Source organism: Mustela nivalis (genome assembly GCF_964662115.1).
Source record: "Mustela nivalis genome assembly, chromosome: 7".
NCBI lineage: Eukaryota > Metazoa > Chordata > Mammalia > Carnivora > Mustelidae > Mustela > Mustela nivalis.
The window spans coordinates 54,701,983-54,724,349 of NC_139026.1; the positions used below are offsets into that span (position 1 = coordinate 54,701,983).

Genomic DNA, 22,367 nt, shown 5'->3' on the forward strand with positions numbered 1-22,367 from the left:
TAAGTGCACCTTCGCCCACAGGTATGTCCATGTATGTTTTGAGGAAGGAAAGGACAGTACTGTGGGATGTCTCTTTTAACCAAAGGGGCCCAGGGTTTCAGTACCAGCTAGAAGAGCTACATGATCCCACATCCCACATCAACCCCAGAGGGCTCCTGACGCAGGGTCCCAGTTAACAGCTGGCCTGGAGTGTTCCCCAGGAAGTAGTGTGGGCCCTTAAGAAAGCATGGACTTGGGAATAAGCAGGAATAGAATCCAGTCCTTGTGTCCTAGCAAAGGTGCTGACTGTTCCTGAGGTCTGCTTTTCTTCTCCATCATAATGAGAATACTAATACCCATTTTCCAGGTGTTTCGGAGTACTAATGAGACAATATGTAAATACACAGCATCAGTCGGCTAATTACCAAGCACTAAGGTCCCTTCTCTGTCCTGTTTCTCTTTGCTCTGCTACAGGGCTGCAGAGAATGACGGGAAAGAGCAGGTACAGCAGCCCCACTACCCACCCGGAGCTGGCCGGGGCATTGACCCTGCAGGCCTGTGGCCTGCAAAGGGCACCCCTTCGAGGTGCTCTAGTTTCTTTATCTCCTTGGAGATTCACTTCTGCGCTCCCTCTCCCCTCGGAGGCTTTGCTCAGGAATGTCCCACATGGCTCCAGCTTCTCACACTGGCTGAGTCACTGCCGTTTATTTTCACTGTGAACTACTGAGAAATCAAAGAGCCCTAAGAGAGAAGGAAGTCTCAGGACAGCATTTTTAAACGATAAAACGGTAACAGCCACAGTGGCGGAGCGGAAAATAATAGAAGGAGCTTGAGGAGACTGGAAATTCCAGTTTGTGTAAAGGACACACATTTCTGTAATACAGTGCGACTGCCAGGAGGAAGGGGTACGATTTCCCAGGCTGCCCCCATCTGAGCCAAGCAGGGGCCAGGCCCTGCGAGGTTCCAGCTAGGGGCTGAAACTTTAAGCGTTTGCTTCCCCTCCGGGGCAAGATTTCCCCTCGTGTAGAGCCACTGCTCTCATGCAGAGTGGCAACTTTTTATCTGGATGTTACTTACCTGTTATGTTACTCCACAACTCATGCAACCAGACATGCAAAGGGCCAGCCTCCCTGGCAGTTACAGTCCCTGTGCCCGCCCCCCTGCCCTGCCCTCACCCCCATGGAGTCAGGAAGCTGAGATCTGCATTCCCCACCTTAGACTCTCCCTGTACATCTTGCTGCCCCGTACATATGGTGTCTGTTTTCCTAAGCCTCAGCAGAGCACAAACAACTGCCCACACTGTAAACACACCTCTGGGTATCGACACAGAGTTGGCTGCACTGGATTTCCCAACTTTGTGCTCCTAGGTAATGACTGATGTAGAGTTGAGGACACGACAGGGATGTGGGGGGCGGGGGGGGGGGCGGGGGGACTGAGCTGTGCATGTTGTAAAGCCTGTGTTTCTAAAAGCCGAGTTTCTCAAGCTTAGCACTCTTGATCATCAGGTCAGATGATTCTCTGAGGTTAAGGAGGAGGTTGACTTAGGTACTCTAAGATATTCAGCAGCATCCCTGGTCTCTACCCACTAGAGGCCAGTAGCATCCTGAGCCCCGTGGCAACAACCCAGATTAGCTCCAAACATTGCGAAATACCTTCCTTCCCTACCGAAACACGTTGCCCCTTGTTTAGAGCCACTGCTATAAAGCAGAGTAGCAGCTTTCTGTTTTGTATTTTACTTACCTGTTTTGTTGCTGAACTTGACAAAAATGTATTAATCTTTTCAGTAAATTGAAAAAAATGAAACAGGGACACTTATTGTCTGATGAGTTGATGATCAGACCCACAGAACTCAGTTGGCAGACCTTCATTTAAAATTCCATTTGGGCAGTTGAAACAACATAAAAGTACTTTCTCAGAAGCTTTCCCAAAATTTTGATTAACCACCATCATTAAACATTCCCTTTGTCAATAACCTGATTTGCCCACTCAGATTTTTAAACTTCAGTTTTGTCTGGCATGGTTTTTTCATTAGAAACCATGTTGGTTATGTGTGAATTGCCCATCTTTTTGCAATCTCTGCTCCAGTAGCATGTACAATGAGTCTCTGGTAGAAGACAGACGTGGGAGGGAAAATATTTCTCCTTAACCACAGGAAGGGATTTTTTACAATGCCTTTTAGCTGTGGATACCCAAGGTACCTCACCCAGCAGGAAAGAGAGAATGTTCTCTCTGCAGCTGAAAAATGGCACTTCACTGGAGCTAAACCCTTTTCTAAACTTCCTCTCATGGAAGAGACAATCCAGATAATGGACGTTTGTTTAAAATACCCACGTGCGTTAATACAGAAGACCCTTTAGTTTAAGAGAAATGCACTTAAAATTAATGAATACCTTGTAACATGAATTTTTTCACATGCATGGTCAGGCATTTTATAATAGGATACTCTTGTATCTATAGAATTTGGTGGGTTTTATCATATAGTAATATATGTGTATATATATGATATATATGTGATCAGAGAACATTGTATCGGTGCAAATGTAGATTTCAACAGAACTGAAAAATTGCAGGAAATAACCTCCAGAGGATCTAGGGAACTAAAAAGGATCTGCCTCTTATTTCCTTAAAATCTTAAAAAACAAAATAACCCCAATGGCTTGAACTTCAATTGTTAAAAAAAAAAAAGAGAGAGAGAGAGAGAGAAAAGAAAATGAAAAAAGAAATCTTCTGTGGTCAGTCCTTTATATTTATCATCTGGAATAATTTTTAACTAAAGAAACAAAACAATCAATAGTGTTATAAAAGTCATTTATACTCTGAGTTTGAAACAACTGCTTTATGCCACAGAATTCCTGTTGCTACCTCCATTAGTAACTGAGTAATCCAATATGTCTTGAATGTCAACATATTTTTATTACTCAGCTAAAGTTGGCTTTGCTGGTTTAAATGTCATTTAGAGTGATCAATTGGCAGCTTGTTTGGGGTTATTTTCACATTTATGAGAGGGAAAAGTTTGCAAGAATCAAATGTTCTTGAAACATATAGGTAGAGTCTGTTCTCTGGTAAGCCCTCCCCTTCATTCACCAACCAAAGAGCAGATAACTTTCGAGATCTCTTTTATTAAATGATTTACATAAAGCTCTGAATTTGAGGCCTCTGAAAAGCCAGCATGGTAGCCCAGGGCGCGTTAAGCCCTTACTTGGAGAAATGGTCTGGTTCCCATGTGTGGGAAATGCAGTGAACCACCAGAGCAAGACAGAAGCTGCAGAAACAAGGAAAGCGCACATGAGCGTGGGGATGGAAGGACCGTCCACCTCATGCTTTTAGCCCCAGTGGGCCGAGAGGTGAGGGGAGTAGCCATATGTTCCTCACCTTCCTATGGGCACGGTTTCTTTATATCAAACTGCTAAAGACAGTCTTTTTATTGTTAGTCAAGTGAATACTCCAGAGACTCAGAGACTCGCAGTCCCAATCCAGCTGAATCCAAAGGTGCTGTCCAGCCTCTCTGCCCCGGACGTGGTCTCCCTGTGGAGAAGCAGTAGAGGAGCTGTACACACAAACCCCCCTTCGTTGTTCCTTCTAATTTGTTGGCATTTTATGTAAGGATGTTTGGTTTTGTCAGACGTTTCCCAGTGGAAGTGATGGAGGGGAAATTAAAACGTCTGCCATATGACAATAGGACAGACACTGAGTCCACAGCTCTGTCCTGTGTTCCATCTGCAGTAAAAATGTCATGAGACCAGGAGGGGACAGGAGGGTTAAGACACGCCGCCGATCTCACTGCTTTGCCTAGCAACTAGAGTCATCCTGCAACGAGTGCCTTCATAATGAGCTAGATTCTTCTCAGCCTGCACTAGTGTGACGCTGACTTCTCCAGGTGCTTTATGGCCCCCCTGCTCTCTCCTCCCTGGCTGACAGGGGGTAAGAGGAATGGCCGGCTGCCTCTGTCACCAGAATGGGGTTCAGCTCCCCGAGTATGCCGTGTCTTTGCTTCAAGAAGAGAACAGTTTGTCCTGTTCTAAAATACAGTAACTTGTGTATCCCATTAATCTTTGGACCCAGATAATCGGGAGTGAGGGGGAAGGCTATGGTCATTTAAGTTTCGTGTTAGTTTCTTGAAAGATGAAGCCTCTTCGAAAATGCCACATTTCCTTCTGCCATTCAGAGAAAAGGCTGGGTTGCAGCAAGGCTGCGCTGAACAGACTGCAACTCAGCTCTGGAAAGTCCAAAAACTTTACAGTATTTATCTGTTAACCATCAGGAAGAGTGGTGCAGAGCCTGGACCCCCACAGGTGTCACTCACTCACTGTGGCCTTGGAGTGAATTACCAAGCCCTTTAAGCCCCAGATCCCTCATCCATAAAATAGCAATAGATAATGGCACCTGCCTCCCAAGAGGGCACCAGGGCCGAGTGCAGCCAGGCTGGTGGAGGATGAGCACGGTCCTGCTCATGGCACCCGGTACATGGCGTTGTTGTTGTGTTCATGACTTTCCCCTTCACTTGCACCATCGTTCATACAGTAATCCCATAAAAGACACGTTATTCCTGTTTCGTATATAAGGAAACAACCTCAGGGAGATTTAAGAAACTCGCCCAAGGTGACCTGACTCAATGCCCTTGTAAAAAGGCTCCCGAGAAGGGTGTGTTTCATTCCCTGGGAGGTGACCATGTTGGCTCTGAATTAGACACTGCCCTCCAGGTGTGCCAGGCCTCACCCAAGAGAAGGAAGTCAGCACGGTGTCATGCGAGAGACCCGGAATTTGAATCCCAGCCACCTGGGGCCTCCAAGGATTAGAAAGGGTGCAAGGAAGATGCTGAGCCACATACAGAATTCCTTCATTGATCCTTCACTACCCGCCCTTCCAGCTGGGGCCTGCCGAGGCACCCAGGATCAGCAGTGAACCCCTGGAAATCAGAGCCTCTTATTCTCCTCTGGATGCTGGTCCAGAAAGCACACCTAGATAGGACACGTCTGCCTCCATCCACCTCTCCAGGGCTGCCAGAGGGCAAACCACATACCATTTCGGCACATCCAGAAAACACTAGAACAAGGGAAAAGGGTACAGTCTGTGTCTTTTTTTTTTAATATGCCAACCCACACCCACAAGCCGAGGCCCAGCACAGTGCCTGGCCTGTATTAACTCACTTAATAAATACTTGTGGCCTGACCAAGTGATGGACAGAATGTCAGTCCTCCAAATGGGGAAAGTGATTTTCTTTTTTACTTTGGTTCCTTTCTACCCTGATTTCATTATGAGAAAACAATTTTAAAGAATTCCCAAATAGGCCGTAATGAGAAAATATCTGTCCTCTTTTGAAAACCATGCTAGCCACAGCACCCAGTCGTAGCAAACTGTAGAGTTTTCCTCCCCACAGCCTTTCACGCAGCACACTTCTTTTTCTGCTGCTTGGTAGCCTGCCACGATCTTCTTGTCTTTGTCCATACGGCCTCCAACCCCAGAGTAATCATGCAGCTCCACCAACCAGACCATGTTGCGTGCCTGGAACTCTGGGGCTCTCTTCTCGCCTTTTGACCACGCCCACCCAGAGTTACCCCTCTTTTGGCTTGCTTTCTGCCTTTCATGGGAGCTCTGCTCAAGTTCAAGTCGTTGGTCATGACCTTGGACAAGGTGCTTCCTCTTCCAGGTCACGGCGTCCCCATCTGTGGAGGGAGGCAGTTGGTGGGGATGGTCTCTTAGACCTCTACAGGTCAAAGGTCATCTTTCTCCTGCACCATCCACCAGCTCTCTCTGGGCCCTGGTCTCCTCACCGTGAAATAAGAAAGACCACCAATCCACAAAAGGCAGAAGGGATTCCTTGATTATTTTCTGATTCTTGCTCTTAGTGCCTTAACAGGAAACCTATTCAAAAGTGGTTTTTTGCCCTTTTCCTCTGTAGACTGTAGACTGCTTTGGGATTACGTCTATCAGTTGCTTTCTGACAGCCGGTACGAAAACTTCATCCGATGGGAGGACAAAGAATCCAAAATATTCCGGATAGTGGATCCCAATGGACTGGCTCGACTATGGGGAAACCATAAGGTAAAAGGGTACCAGCTATGTATTCTGCCAACTAGTGCCAAAAAAAAAAAGAAAAGAAAAGAAAAAAGACTTTATCTTCTAGGTAGGAGGATAATTGCCTAGCTCCTCCCTCCTCGGTGTGCCCCTCATTATTTAGTTTATCTCTCACAGGCAAACAATTAGACAGTTGCAAAGGGAAGGAAATAATTAAAGATACCACTTTCCATTTGGTTACTTAGGCCAGGGGCCAGTTCACTTCACACCCCCTGAGTCTGATAGGGCCACCCTGGGAGCAGCCCTCCATCTCATTCCCTCGAGCTGGCCCTGCCACCCCTATGTCGCCAGGAGCTGGGGTACAGGGGAGCTCCGCAGAGCTGTGGGACTCACAAGGCAATAGGGAAGGGTCACTTCTGTCCTGCCCGGTTAGAAATTCCCATGTCTGCAAAAGCTCCCTTCTCCGTGGAAATGCTTACCCTCCGACTCTGCAGAATCCCCTTAAAAAGCAAACAGGCCAGAACTGTTTGCCCCCTACTTTTCCATGCTGGAAAGAGGGACAGGAATTAAAAGATGCAGTCTTTTTTAGTTAGGAAAACTGTCAAAGTACATAGATGTAAAATACCTAAGTGTCCACTGTGAATGACCAGATAAAAGAACGATGGTGTATACATAGCCTGGAATATCACTCAGCCCTAAAAAGGAAAGAAATCCTGTGACAGGCTACAACACGGAGCAATCTTGAGATTATACTGAGGGAAATAAGCCAGTCACAGACAAGCATCGCATGTGTCCCTTCGTAGGAACTATTGAAAATGGGCAAATTCATCGAACCAAAGAGCAGAATGGTGTTGCCAAAGGCTGGGGGGAAAGGGGGAGTATTCATCAATGGGTGTAAAGTTTCCATGAAACAGGATGGTTAGGTTCTAGAGATCTGCTATATAACCTTGTACCTTGTACATAGAGTTACCACGACTGTAGGACACACTTAACAATCTGTCAAGGGGATGGATGTCTTGTTAAGTGTTCTTACCACAGGAGAAGAAAGGAAAAGAAAACAGGGACCCAGAGCAAAGAGTCTCTCCCCTCAAAACAATATTTAAATAAATACATCTGTATCCTACTCAAAACAAAAGAGTCACCAAGGTCTAGGCTGACCACAGGCCGGCAGATGTGGGCGGGACAAAGCAGGCAAGACACACCCCCAGGTGAGCTGAGTGAGAGGGGGCAGAGGAGGGCACAGCCCAGCCTCACCAGAGGTTGCCAGCCTCAAGTCCCTCGGGTAGGCCCCAGGGCCAATGGAGGAAGACCTGAAGTAGGCCATAACCAAATATGGCAAGGCCCCACTCAGAGACTCCTCAGTGTGTGAGTCACGGAGAAAAATCATGCCTCGGCTCCTGACTGTGCCCAGACCCTCCAGGGCTCGGAACCTCTGTATTCTTCCTTCCAGAACAATTTAAACAACAACAACAAATCTCTTCCTTAAAATGATAAACCAGAAACACAAGTTGGAGAAAGGTCACTACAACAAAAAAAAAAGAAAGAAAGAAAGAAAGAAAGAAAGAAAGAAAGGAAGGAAGGAAGGAAGGAAGGAAGGAAGAAAGAAAAAGAAAGAAGGAATTCTCTGTGGGTCAGAAGGCAAAGGATGGCCCACAGATAGGGGGACACTCCAGGAAATTCACTGAGCAGAGCAGAGCTTGGGCTTGGGAAAGGAAACAAGGGAGGTTGCCTTGGGATATGCTTCCTTAGCTTCGGGGCCAAGACTTCTGACAAAAGGTGATTCACCTTCGGACATGGACATGTCTTGGCTCCAAGACTTGGCGGGGTGTGTGAAAGCAGAGGGGATGGGCACAGGGTGGGGGTGGAGGGGTGGGGGGGCAGCCTGGGAGGGAGGAGAGGGAGCTTTCCCCAACCGGCAAAGCCACAGCAGCAGCTGAAGAGCTTTTATTTTAATAGCTCCCCAGCGTCTTCTCTGAGGTTGATTTCACTGTGTCTTTGTGCTTTTTTTCTCTCTTCCTCCTTTGAACAAACAGAACAGAACAAACATGACCTATGAGAAAATGTCCCGAGCCCTGCGCCACTACTACAAACTAAACATTATCAGGAAGGAGCCAGGACAAAGGCTTTTGTTCAGGTAGAACTTCCTTTTTCTCCTTTCCTTCTTTTGGGAGGATACTGTTTTCTTTAAATAAGAGGGAGGAGGGAGACTGTTAAGATCTCTACCTGCCTATGTGACACTCAAAGCCCTCCGTGCTACAAACTGGATACCATATGCTGGGTTGTTAGAATTTTAGGGGGAATCTTTTTTTTTAACTTATGTCTGTATATTAGAGTAAAGCCAAAATGAAGTAAACACAATCTGACTCACCTTTAAAATAATGCAGTGATCAAATAGTATCATCTGGCATTAACATCCAGCTAAGTTAAAAGGAACAAACAAAGTAACATTGTTGAGGTATTAAATCTAGGCTTCCAGGTTCCCAGCCCCATAAGCTGGGTTCTGAACCAGTGTTTGTCAAAGAGCAGGTCGTGACCCATTCATGAATCAAGAAATAGATTTAATGAGTCAGTCACAACTGTTTTTTTTTTTTAATGAAATAGAACCAAATTGGGTAGAATAGAGTTGAAAATATCAGATGGTATCACATGAAATAAGAGTGACTAATAATTCATGAAAATTTGGGGGGTATGTGTGTATATGTGTATACGTGCTGAGTCATGATATAAAATGTTTTTTTTTAACGATGCATTATAATCAGAAAAGTCTGAGAGCTGCTGCACTAGACATTCCTCTTTCCAGACTTCCTCACAGCTAATGAGTTCCAACCATTTAACCTACCACATAGACTGTAATTCCAAGTTCTATGTAAGAGAGGAGAAAGAATTAGAAGAGGAAGAAGAAGGGATCTAAAGGAGCAGTCAGGAGAGGTAGAAGTGGTGGTAATTGACACTGGTGGTAATGGCCATGGGGAGACCCAGGAAAGGCTGGGAGAAGGTGGAATCAACACTCATGATGTTAGGTTATGGGTTTAGCAGGTGGGACAAAAAAAGAGTTTCAGATGGGGCTAGAGAGATGGATTTGGAATTCTCCACGCACAGGTAGAAAGTGGCACTCGGTATGAGTAGACGAGCCTGCTGGGATAGATTGGAAAGAGCAAAAAATTTAGACTTTAGCAGTGGGAGCTATGGTAACTTAGGAAGAGGGAAAACAGCTGAGACCTTGAAAAACAACAGAAGAGGCTATTCAGGAGTTGGGAAGAGAATAGAATGAAGTAAAAAAGAACCCTCCTTTCTCTGGCTCTCCTGATGCTTTCCTGTCATCCTTCACCCTAAACTTGGGCCTCGGCTCTTATTCTTCCTGGATGAAATGATCCCATTACACAGCTTCACTTATCCCTTAATAGTTAGACTCTGTATTCAGCTCTAAAATCCTCCTGAAAGTCCAGATCTCAATTTCCAAGAACTTCTCATAGTACATGTGCACGAAATACCACAACACGAAATAGTCAAGACAGACATTCTTCACCTACTAGAAACCCCCCCTCCCCGCATCCAGAATTTTCCTTACTCATCAGTGGCATCACCATTATTCTAAGTGACCAGCCTTGACATTAGAGTTATCAGTGACTCTTCCCATATCCAGGTTAGTCATTGCGCTGGATTGTCCTTGGCTCTTCCATTCCATTGCCACTGCATTCTATTTAGTCGGGACTAGAAACCACATTTCCCAAGATTTCTTACCAGCAGGTTCCAGGTCAGAGTCTACCAATGACAAGCACTTGCGTGAGAATTTGGGAGGTATAAGAACAGCAAACGCATTATTATTGCTTCCCTATCTAGACTTTTATGTTTTACGCCTAGATTCATTCATAATCCTTTCTACCTCTGGTCCACTCTCCTGCCTTCCAAATTCATCGCACACCCTACCAGCTGCCCTACAACACTAGTGTGATTCCCTCTGTCAGAGACTTATGTCCCTTTCACGTTTGCTTTTTTAAAAATATGTGTCCCCTCTAGGTCCTTCTCAAGTGTCCTGCCCTTCATGACTCCTTCTTCAGCTATTCAAACACACAGAGCTATCTTCTTCCATCATTTCTTGGATTCCCTTGGCCCTAAACCACACTGCATTTGCAATAATTGTACATGTGAAGTTCTTCTTCCCACAACTACGTCATAAGATTCTAGAGAGGAGAGGATTGCATTCTATATAATTGTGTTTTATACCTTATGGGGGTTTTCAGTAGATGTATCTTGACAAGCCCAATATGGTCTATCAGAAGCTTATTATGGAAAAGTAGTCAAGAGAAGAAAGGGGTAGTTTGCAAGGCCAAAGATAGCCCATGTGTGGATTCGGCCTCAGGAGCTTGTTAGTGACTTCAGATGGTGGGGAGAAGTTTTCATGAGGACATGAAAGGATAAGATGGACTGCAGACTTGACAAATCCTCCTGCTTGAGAAGTTCGGCAATAAAGGGCAGAAAAAGAGAAGCAGTAGTGGGAAAGTTCATAGGCTTCCAAGAGTGATTTTTGACAATTAGAAAAGGACAGAATAGTGCTATTAGTGAGAAGAGTTGGTCATTTTTGAAGAAATGAGTGTTGGAAGCCAGACTTGCCACAGAATCAAGGCCTCTTGGTATGAAACCCAGTGTGTAGTCAAGTGTTCAGTTGTTGGTGCTCTTCACAGGATGTGTAGGCATTTCGAGAAGGAAAATTTCAGTAGGGACCAGAGCCATTACATGGCTCTTTGATGAGGAGGCAGGGCTCAGAGAAAGGAGCCAAGAGGGAAGGCCAGATAAAGTTTGGAGGAAGGCATGAGCCATGATTTGTGGCCAGGTTAGAGTAAAGGGTTCCTGGTCATAAAGAAGTGGGATCCCAGAGTTTCCTGGGTAGAGATGACAGAGAGCTCAGGTGGGCAGGCTGAAGAGTGTGTCCTTGGCTTTATCTGAGAAGTGCTCATCATAGGCTTTTGAACATGGAGTGACAAGAGGAAAAGTATATTTTCAGGCAGTTTGTCTGGTGCATAGCAGAGTGTCTGGAGAGGGAAAGTGTGCGGGCCCCGAGTGGAGCTGTGGAAGGGGTGCTCCCATTCGTGAGGCTACACAGTCTACACCCAGGCTGCCTTCCTGAACCAGGGAAAATCATGGTCAAACGAGTTGCTGATGTTATTTCCAACAAGAAGATAAAGCTTGCCGTTGGCACCCGGCTACAGAGGAAGATAGACTAATGGGGATTCTTTGCTAGCGTGTTGGGTGGATCAGTGATAACACTGACAAGGATTCTTTCTTTTTGACTTTCTAATTTCCAAGAGCACCACTAACTTGTCTTCTTATGAAAATTTTCCATTCGACATTTAATTGTATCCTTTGAGTTAAATGCAGGTTTTGCATACCATTCCCCAGGCTCACAGTCTGGGGTGGAAATGGATCTACAGCTCTCAGAGGTCACTGGAAAATCTAACTCTCTAAAAATAAGAAGCAGTGGGCTGTGCCAGGGTTCCCTCGCATGGCCATGCACAGGGCACTACACAACCTCCATGGGTGCTGTCTCCTAGACTTGTTTTATAGTTCTTTGGCCATTTTCAGGCTGTCAGAGCAAGGGGCACTTCTTCCCAGTAAGTTAGCGTTACTGGCGGGGTTCAGTAGCTCTCCTGCTGTTTGAGGTGATGGGGCCTTTGCTTTTAGTTGAGAGGTCAAGGGGAGGACCAATGTGAGGACAGTATAATCTCTGGACCCCTCCATTTCCTCTTCCAAAGGTTTATGAAAACCCCTGATGAAATCATGAGTGGCCGAACGGACCGTCTGGAGCACCTTGAGTCCCAGGAGCTGGATGAACAAATATACCAAGAAGATGAGTGCTGAGGGAACCAAGCCACAGCCTCAGCAGGGGGCCGACAGCCGGGGGTCCCCTGCCCACGAGGGCCCTGGAGGCGTGGCAAGCAGGCGGGCTGAGAGCTGAACCGGAAGAGACCCGGGAGTGGGAGTGACACTTGTCTCGCATAGCGGGAGGGTCCCCAGAGCACCTTAGACAAACCACCCAGCGAAGGCAGGGCTGGCATTCTGGCCGAGGGCACGAACCTGGGACTCCTGGTTCTGTTTTCTCCTCATGTGGAACCTCTCCATCTGTAATTCCTCACCCTCACCCGTCTACCTATTGTTAATTTCATGGTGTTTCTTTTTTGTTTGTTTGTTTTGTTGTGGTTTTTTTTTTTTTTAAAGACCATGCAGTTTGACTTTTCATCATTCATACAGGGGAAGACATCCGAGGTTGTTTTCCTATGGAAATATATATCTATTATATATATCTATTTTTTGCAAATCTCACGAAGTGCGGCAAGCCCAGCTGGTCAGGAAAGAGAACACTTGCAAAGGGTTTCAGGTTCCTCTTCAGCCTGCCACGTAGATCAGATTTGTGCCTGTTAATATTGGGTCTTGGCTGGAAAAAAAAAAAAAGAAAGAAAGAAAAAAAAAAGAGGCTTTTAAAAAAGATAAAATGAAAAGGAGAGCTTTTTCTCCCTCTCGCTCTTTCCTTCCCGGCCTCCCGTCTGTCCTCCCTCCCCGCCTCCTGTTGAGGTTCAGATGCCTTTTAGCAGAATTGTGCCTCTCCTGGAGTCCTGAGCATTACGGACGCCCAAAGGCCATCTGTGGCCTGGGTCCTTTGCAGCCGGCGCTGCCAAATCAAACCCACATCCCGGCATCTGGCTACCTACTGGAGGGAGGCCCCAGACCTCGCAGGTGCTGCGGTCCTCCAGGAAGAGACATGCCAGCCCAGCGGGCTGCCCCCACCCCCAGCCCCTACTACTACCCCGACATGGCTGCGAGAACCCCAGCACTTGGTGGCTCCTCGGGGACGGAAGATTCAGGACAGAAGGTGGCTGCGCCATTCAGAAGGCCCCAGCATCATGGGATTAACTTGCAAGTTCTGCAAGGCAGAAAATACAAAAAGACCCCACAGGGCCTGATGGTCAGACACTAGGTGGAAATTGTGCTGCAGGGGGGCTCTGTGCTTCCAGGGCAGGTGACTGAGGCTAGCGAGAGAGAAGGTCTTCTCTGTTCCATCCGGAGGCCATTTATAGTCAGTTTTATGCCCTCACCTGCTTTGTTTTGTCTTTTTTCCCCAATTCCTAGCCTTTTTTTTTTTTTTTTTTTTTTAACTTTTCCTGGTCCCCACAAGATCCAGGGCATTTGAGAGCGGAGGGCCCTGATGTACACAGCCACTTGCTCCCGGTGTTCGCCAGGCCAGGGCAGACAAGAAACTCCTCAGACTCATTACCTATTTTGTTTCTTCTTCTTTCATAGCTGTGTTTCAGAATGGACCCATTTGTGGCTCTTTTTCACCTCTAAATCAGGTCCGCAGTATCTTGTAAAATGAGGGAAGTGCCACCCCATAGTACTTTTGATGATATCAGATATATTTAGAAAGCTGTTTTAGGGTGTTTTTTTTTTCCTTGTCTTGCCACCTGGATTGACTCTCCGATTTCCAGGTTCAGAATCCAATATTAGGATGACAGTCTTTTTTAATCCTAAAGATTAGACCTGCCTTACAAAGCACCCCCCTCCCTGCCCCGTTCCTCTGTTTCCTCTACTCACTTGGGTGAGCACCTCACACTCCCAGCATCACCACTGGCAGCACTAGGGGGAGGCTGCCAGAGCCCTGGGTGTCTCCCCAAGCCACTTCTGACTACGTCAGGCAGGTGGGGGTTGGAAGAACACAGGCAGGAGGAATTCAACCCCACCCGTACTGACAAGAACCCCAGCCTGGGGAGAAGGAAGGACAGACTGACTGTGGGTCGGAGGCACCGGAATCAGGGAGCCCTTCAAAGCTTTTCATCTGTGCTCTGTTCCTGCCTCTTAACGAACCGCAGATAGAAACATGGCTGTAGCCAGCCTCCTCTGCTGTCACACACTCCCCCCAACTCTACCTTCCAGAAGGTTGGGCTTGCTGTGTGAGGCTGGAGGGTCCACTGATGAAGGAAGGGTTTGGTCTCATCTGCTTGAACGGTGGTGAGATTCAGCTGGTTCCAGCATGCTACAAATACCTTTCACGAGCGGTCACTCCAGTCTCTACGATGACCGGTGTTGGCTCACACCTGGAGATCGTAAGCCAAGTACCTGGTGTGTTGTGAAGGCTGTTGAGTGTAAGCGCTGGAGAGAGAGGGTGCATTTTGACTGAGGCCCTTTATATGATGATGTAACCAGAGACAGGACAAGGTGGGGCTCTTCCCTAAGGTTAGAACATCTCATTCTGATAGAAGGACCCGGGCTTTCACTGTTTGAAGAATATTACAGTTGAATTAGGGAGGGAAATTCCCATTGGCCCCAAGGATTTCTGTATTTAAAGCAGTACCCTGTAAGAATACGTAGGACAGGTTGACACCTTCAGTCGCTTGAAGAATAGAAGGTGCTAATTCCAATATGATCTTCATTTCCCACCCAGATACATTCCCAATAAGAGTTTTCTGTTGACTCCCTTAAATTAGGCAAACGTCCTTCTCATTGCTTTGAGCTAACAAGTGGGCAGTGCTGACACCAGAGACATGGTGCTTCCACGCTGCTGACCCCAGGGATGCCTTAGGACATGCTGACCCTGCTTCGGATGTGGCGAAGCACCTGATAGACCCTGGAAGGGATTCAGAGGAATCGGGCACAGTCCCGGCCCACCGAGAGCGTCCACTCAACCTGTAGACTCTATCCAAGCTGAAATTCCTTACTTCAACACCAAGTGCTGGGGCTGATGGCACATTCACCTGGGACCACGTGAAAAGTATGTCTGTGACTTGAATAGTTGGCCTTTCCCTGCTGCTGTCCCGGGACTGCTTGGCTTAGATCAGAAATCGAGAAAGGGCTCTGCAGAAAAGCACCGCAGAGCAGGGAGAGCTTGCTTCATCTGTATCTGGGGGGGGTCACTCTCACTTGTATCTCCAGCTAGAAATTCTCTAGCACCTTCTCTTGCCTGCATCTTGGGTTCACCACGTTGCCTCTTCTCCATCAAAGGAGGTCAGTGGCTATTGGCTGGACTGGCTATGTGGCAGAACAGTCTCTCTTTCTGTCCCAAGGCAACTTGGTCTCTTGCCTGACGCAGGGTCACCAATGTCCTGAGTCCTTTCTTTTTTCCTTCCTCCTTCTTTCTTTCTTTCTTTCTTTCTTTCTTTCTTTCTTTCTTTCAGGGGGACATCCCCACAGAAAAAGGGGATAACAGACTGATGGATTTTCTCCTCTCAACAGTATGTTTGGAACTCTCGTAAGGGGTCTTTTTACACTGGTGTCTTGCCCAAATAAGAATGTAGCTTTAGCTAAAACTTCAATGGCTATGACAGGATCCACCTAAATGACTAAGTAACTACTGTTTCCACCTTTCACTGTCTATGCTCCAAGTCAGTACATTTTGGAAACATTTCACTCCCTTCTCCAGAAGGGAGACTTGAGTGTCCAGGAGGTAGGATGGTGCCCTGGGAGCAGACAGCATGCCAGGGACAGAATGAGGAGTGGAATCCAGCCTGGCCAGACCCCCACTGGACCCATTCCCACCCAAGAAGTTGAAGATAAAAGATTTGGGGAAATCCCCAAAGAACAAAGGGCAGGGTTTTTTTGCCCTGATGTTCGGTGCTAGTAAGTTTTCATCCCCTCAGCCTGCTCCTCTTCTCTGCAGAAGTCTGGAAGGAAGGCAGCGATCTAAGGAAGCCATGGTAGGGGAGGAGGGTGACAAGAATCCCTGCCTGTCTAAAAACCACAGAAGACTAACCTGATACTCTTTTGGCCCCATCTGCATCAACACTAAACAACTACAAACTCCCCGAATCTTTCACACACGCCAAGTGAACATTCTCGACGATTTCTCTTTGTGACTGCAACCACCTGCAAACCAGAGCGAATCTAGAATTTCTTCTTTTTTTTTCTTTTTGTTTCATTTCTAATCTCTTGTTGTTTATGAGGTGTGGGGTTTATAAGGGACTGAATCAAATGAATGTAATAAAAAAGAAAAAAAAAAACAAAAACAAAAAACAAATGCCTTTTCTCAGGGCCAGTGAGTTGCAAATAATTTTTAAAGAAAAGCCTATAATTGCATCATCTCAATAAATTTTTTATAAAAAACAAAGGACCAAGTCTCTGTTTTTAATAATGTGAAATGGAGTCATACAGGGAAGGTATGCCAATGAGGTAAATCCTGTCTCCACTCAATTACGGTATAAAGTACAGTCCTGGTTTTCATTGGCAGGCAGCCTCTGTCATAGAGCTGTCTGCAAGGCAGTCTTGAGACAAACGGCACCAGAAGGGTCAGAAAGTTCAAGTCTGAGCATCTGCCCCAGGTGGGGAGATAAGCCGGAAGGAACCCCGACCAGAGATGCCTGGGTCCTGTGCTGGGCCAAAGATTTATCAGCTCACTGAGGACGGTGGTGATTCCAAGGTCCTCCCATAATCGAACGGTTCCTTAATCCTACCTAAATCATGGATGTGAGTCTGCAGGTGAGGTAGGGCCCAGGACTCCGCTAAAAAGCACAGTGACCTGCAGGGTCATCATCCAGCTCAGAGCCCACCCCCATGCTCCGAATGTCTCCGTGACACTGGCCAGTGGGGCCCCCTGTCAACCAGTAGGTGCTTATGATTTCAGTATCAAACATCCTACGATCATCCAGAACTATCTGTCCTCAGAGGTGGGTAGAAACGAAAAGAATGGAAAATGAAGCAAATGAAATTGCTGGTTAGCAACTCAGATGTAAGTTTGGGAAGTAGACGTTTGAAAGCCATCAGATCATATCTGTATTTAAGTTTTCTTGGTACTCTGTCTTCCGTGACCATGGATTGGTGATACTTGGCCCTATATTCCATATGGAGGGAGCACAGTGTCAAAGAGTAAGTGTCCATATATTTCCTGAGGTGCTAGTAATGCATCTGAAGCTACTGTTTTTATAACTCAGCATCATCTGGGAATTGCTAGAAATGCAGATTATCAGTTCCTCACATAAACTAAACCAAAAACTTTGGTGAGGGAAGGGGACTTAGCAATTTTTAAATAAGCTCTCCAAGTGATTCTGATGGTCTTCTCTCTACTCTTCCCCTCACTCTCAAGGCTAGCATCAGTTTGTTCATCTGGGTATAAAGAAGACTATGTGGTCTTATAAATTGTAAGTATAATTGGCAGAATTGACAGAATAATTGGTGATGAATTTGTGTTAACAGTACTCACACATGGCAATGCTGTGCTTTTCCTAAGACTGAATATACCGTGGAATGAGTGGATGAAGAACCACACATCAGAGTCGTCTTCTTGCTTCCTCCAAAGGAAGGAAGTCAGCAGTCTATTTGCTGTAAAGATGAGCTGGGTGGTAGTTGTTGTTTTAAGATGAGCTGTTTTAAAGAGTAGCTCTAGGGGCTGACCTGGTCTTTGCAAATTATAGCACAACTCCTTATTCACTTGTGTCCATTTCTCTGCCTAACCAACCTAACCTAAAAAGGAAAATAAAAGGGCCATTGTCATGTACTCACTGTGACAATCTGTCCCTGGAGTTATTAAGCAGAGCTCCGATGATCACTTAGCTAGAGCATTGGTGAGGGAGTCCAGAACCACTGGACTTGACCTTCTCCAACCTGAGAAGTGCTTGTGAGTCACCAGGATCTTGGGAAAAAGCGGATTCTGCCCATAATATCTACATCTTGGGAATTATGGGCAAAAAATCTGCTCTCTTCTACTCTACTCTCAGAGTGAGGCTTGAAATTTGTCATTTCTAACAAGCCCTGCCCAATCCTACCAGTGACCCTGACACCTGCTAGTCGTCAGACCACACTTTGAGTGGCAAGACATCCGTTCTCGCCCATCAAGCCCTGAGATTCTGACCCTAATGTAAAACTGAACTAGCCTCTCTCTTTGGTGTGTATTCCTTTGCGAAGTCCTCCCTAGAAAATTGGTCCCTGGGGCCAATCTGCTCTGCAAGAAGTTTGCTTGTTCTCTGGGGCAGCAACAAGAGTGAACACCATGATCAAAAACCTCTTCATGGGGCGCCTGGGTAGCTCAGTCATTAAGCATCTGCCTTCCGCTCAGGTCATGATCCCAGGGTCCGAGAATGGAGTCCCGCAGGGAGCCCGCTTCTCCTTCTGCCTGCTGCTCCCTCTGCTTGTGCGCTCTCTCTCTCTCTCTCTGACAAATAAATAAATAAAATCTTTTTTTTTTAAATCTATACTTGAAAAAAAATACGATCCCCCCCCAAAACACAACCCATAATAGAAAAAAAAAAAAGATGTTTTGGACAAAGTGAACTTCATCAAAATTAAAACTCGCTCTTCAAAAGATACCGTTAAGAAAATGAAAAGACAAGCTGCAGACCGGGAGAAAAGGCAACTCTTTTATGTACAAAATCAGACATCACAGGCACTGAACATCGTCTCCTGTCTGTACTTGACCCACGACTGTCTTGGAAGATGGTCATTCATTAGCGGGCAGGGTCCGTCACTCACACATAAAATAGAGAGGTGGTACATGTCTGCTGTTATGAAACCACCTTCAGAGTGTGTTTTAAAATGATTTCTTCTGTGTGTTGTGCTGGCAAAACACTTCTCGCCGTTTGGCACTTCCTAATCCCGCTTCCCTTTCCTTTTTCAAATTTGTGGAGTGGGCATCCTTTTGGGAGACATATTAGAGGGTTTTTATTTTATTTATTTATTTTTAAGATTTTATTTATTTATTTGACAGAGAGATAGCACAAGTAGGCAGAACAGCAGCCAGAGGGAGAGGGAGAAGCAGGCTCCCCGCTGAGCAGGGAGCCCCATGTGGGACTTGATCTCAGGACCCTGGGATCATGACCTGAGCTGAAGGCAGCCGCTTAACCGATTTAAAATAAATCACTCATTCCTAGTGAACAACCTTACACACTGGATCCTCTGGTCTCAGAACTCCAGCCAATTGCAGCTACAGGCAAAGCAAACTTTTCAGGCAGGGGTCTTAGGCCTGGGAGAGCAGCCTATGGGAGCAAGGTGCGACCGGCTGAGTGAGGAGCAAAACTGGCCCCAGACATGGGGCAGCACTGGCAAGGACGATGGTTTTTTCCACCCGAGGAATCTGTCTGCTTCAGGGTCTAGCTTGTTTTGCCAGTCTCCTTAGGAGTCTAAGACAGAGAGACCTGAGTTCGCTGGTGCCAAGCTCCTGGTTTATTCCATTCTGATGTTAGGTCTCTGGCAGACCAGTGCCCAACCCACCTGGTATGAGAGCAACAGAGCAGAGTGGTTAAGCAAAGGCCGAGTCAGGATGCCTGGTCCCACCCCACTTCCTCTCACTAGCTGTGTGACCACAGGCAACTTACTTACCCTCTCTGTGTCTTCGTTTCCTCAGGTGTAGCACTGGGATCAGGCTGATAATAGTCCCTATCTCAAAAGGATGGTGGTGAGGAGTAGATGACAGATTACAGAGAAAGGGCTTAGAAACATGCCTGGCACAAAGTTACCTGCTATTAATTTTATACTTTACTCAGGAACCACTGAGCCACCAACCACTGCTTCACCTAGAACAGCTCTCTATCAGTTCCACACATCATAATTCTCCAAAAAGCTACCTTCTGAAAAGTTTCTGCTGTTCCTGTTTTATTCTGTTCTAGTTTGGACACCAGAGAATGAGGGCAACCCCATCACTTCACAGAGGAGGGGTCAGAGGCCAGGTCAGGTGAGGGATCATGTGAGCCTTCCCACACCCCACAGCTATCTGAGCCAGCACCCCACCCCGCGCGCGCGCGCGCGCACACACACACACACTCACTTCAGAGTCCGCAGTGGGCCAAGTCCTCAGCCCTGCGGAGCACCTGAGCACTCAGTGATATTTACTTGTGGCAATGGACTCAACCCAAGGGAAATATTGCCTTGACTCAGGTTTACTGAGAATATTTTGATCTGGTTTTGTTCAGTTCAATAGCTTTAGGAAATGTGTAGGTTTTGTTCCATTTAAACTTGGTCTGCGAGTTTCCTTGATTTTGTTTTTCTCCCACTTGCTAAGGAAGTCCTGGCTCAGCTCATAGGTGCACAAAACAATGTTATTTGGGTTCAGTTTGGGGACTGGGAAATTAGAGCATTATGTTTGAAGAGAGCTCGAACATGAGGTGGGGGCCACATGATAAAGCCCCAGAAGTCTGGCTGCTCAGGAAACCAGGAAGTCCGGCTATGAGATGCTGCTAGAAACCTGGCTCACTGCTAGACTCCTGCTTTTCTGTTAGAAAAGGGAAGAATGTGCCTGACCAATTAGAGAGTCTTCCATTTCCAGTCAGAAAAGAATCTTCACACGGAACAACAGGAGAAACAGCAAGCCTGCTACTGGGGTCTAGTCCCACTTAATCACTATCTCAAGCAACTCACTAAAGGAGCGTGGCTCAGTTTCTTAAAGAGTTCTTTCCCTCAGGGCGTCTGGGTGGCTTAATCAGTTGGGCGTCCAACTCTTGATTTCAACTCAGGTTATGATCTTGGGGTTCTGGGATCAGGCCCCACTCTCCTCAGAGGAAAGTCTGCTTCTCCCTCTCCCTCTGCTCTTACCCTCACTCTCATGCATACTCCCCCCCCCCAATAAATAAATAACATCTTAAAAAAGAAAAAAGAATTCTTTTCCTCAACGCAACATTGAAGTGATTCAGTGAAGAAAATGTGTAACAGTCCTAGCACATAAGTGTTAGTTCCCTTTCCTTTTTTATGCCTGACAAACCCTCCCCCCAACTCATACACACTGCACAATTCTGTAATTCTGTTTCTATGGAATTCCAAGTGGGAAAATCACCCAGTGACAACTGCTGAGAGGTGTTGACCTTTTGTTTCTAATCAACTGAATTGCCACTTGACCTCCTCAAGACACACATGACCCTGAGTCAAGACCTTGACCAAAATAGGGTAGATTACCTTGCAAAGCCATCTGGGAAGTCAGCACCTCCTTCCTCTGTCAACCTCCCAGAGGAGCCTCCCCCAAGATTAGAAAGCAATCTGTAAGCCTTTCCTCTCCCCCAGCTTCTGCCTCCTAGTAAAAGCCTCCACATGCCATTTGCATCAGCTTGGCATTGGTTAGTTAAATCAGTAGATGAATGCAAATTCTCCAAGGAATTCGAAATCTGCTTTGGGCTATTCAGTTTGGAGCTGTTTCCTTTCCTTTCCCTTACAGGCTCCCGATGCTGATTCCCACCTGAGGGAAACAGACATGGAACACTCCAGAAATGACTTTATCCCCCAAACCAAAGATTTTCTATTGCAAGAGAAATTTTGGTTGTGGTTTAACCTGCTTAGGTGAAATCAGGGTTTTAGACACTCAAATAAAGTTCCCTTGCTAGTAGATGCTCCATTCTCTCCCTGTGCTCCCAGCATTCACCACCGCGGCCATCTTCACATACTACCTCAGTGCCAATGATGGCAGGCCACCTGACCACATGCAAGAGAGAGCCACCCTTGAGGACCACTGAGTTCATTCCCATGAAAGGTGTGGACTCAGATTCAAATTTGACATGACCAGGCCATTTGGCTAAGACATGTGCCATGAAGAAGATCCACTTCTGTTCTACACTTACCTGCAAAGGCTCCTTCCATTTCAAACAGGTAGTGTGGCATAATCAGCCATCAAGGAGGAATTACGCCAAAGTCAAATAATTATAGTGTCATGATGTGCTGTGCCTTTAGCCTCCCTCGCTTTATAATTTTGGGTGCCAACCTTTGGATGGGCTCAGACTTGCCAGAGGACATTCCCTACTGGGTGCTCCAAAGAAGCCCCAGTTCCAGAGAGGCTGCTCGGGCAGCTGGAACAGGTCTAGCCCAAGGGCCTTCGGACCAGTCAACCCCAAATTATTTTGAGACATGTCTGCTTTTTTGTTTTTTGAACATATTTGGAAGAAGATCCAGGTGTCCCAGGCAGTGTGTAGCTTCTGAGATGGATCAGTAAGCTTCCTCAGGGAAGTAAGATCAGGGTTGTCTGTTGAAAAGAGCACAAGCCTTGGTATGAGGTGGGGTGGGATTGGAATCTGGCTCTACCCCCTGCAGAGATGGAACATTATAAGTAAAAGAAAAATAAAAGCAAAAAATAATAAAAAGAAAGGAAAACTCATCTTCTTCGAGTAGGCATTTCCTTCTCTACCATTCTGAAAGATTTCTTTGAAAAGTAGAGATAATGTATATAAAGTGCCTGGCACATTTCAGATGTTCAATAAATAGTATACATTATTATTCAACTGGGTGGTCCTTTCTCCAGAAACTGGATAGGTGGATATGGAATCTCCTGTCTAAAACATCATTTTCTCTACTTGCCAAATCTTACCTAGCTTCTCTCTTCATAGTTTGTTCTTTTTGCCCTTCATTATTCAAGGGAAAAAAAAATTTAAAGAAGCAACTGAAGTATTGAGGCCGTCTAGATCTCTTTTGTCAAGGGAACCAAAATC

At 46.2% G+C, this 22,367-nt stretch overlaps 1 protein-coding gene across 4 annotated transcripts in view; it reads left to right on the plus strand.

The window, feature by feature from the left end:
- ETV6 (ETS variant transcription factor 6) overlaps nt 1-16,084 on the plus strand; it is a 238,155-nt gene extending 222,071 nt beyond the window's left edge. For all 4 annotated transcript variants that reach the window (XM_082741053.1, XM_082741054.1, XM_082741052.1 and 1 more), the window contains 3 exons: nt 5,879-6,021; nt 8,028-8,128; nt 11,745-16,084. In XM_082741053.1, coding sequence (XP_082597179.1) covers nt 5,879-6,021; nt 8,028-8,128; nt 11,745-11,850 — 350 coding nt within the window. In that variant the 3' untranslated portion in view covers nt 11,851-16,084. The remainder of the gene's footprint in view (nt 1-5,878; nt 6,022-8,027; nt 8,129-11,744) is intronic.
- The last annotated feature ends 6,283 nt before the right edge of the window (nt 16,085-22,367 follow it).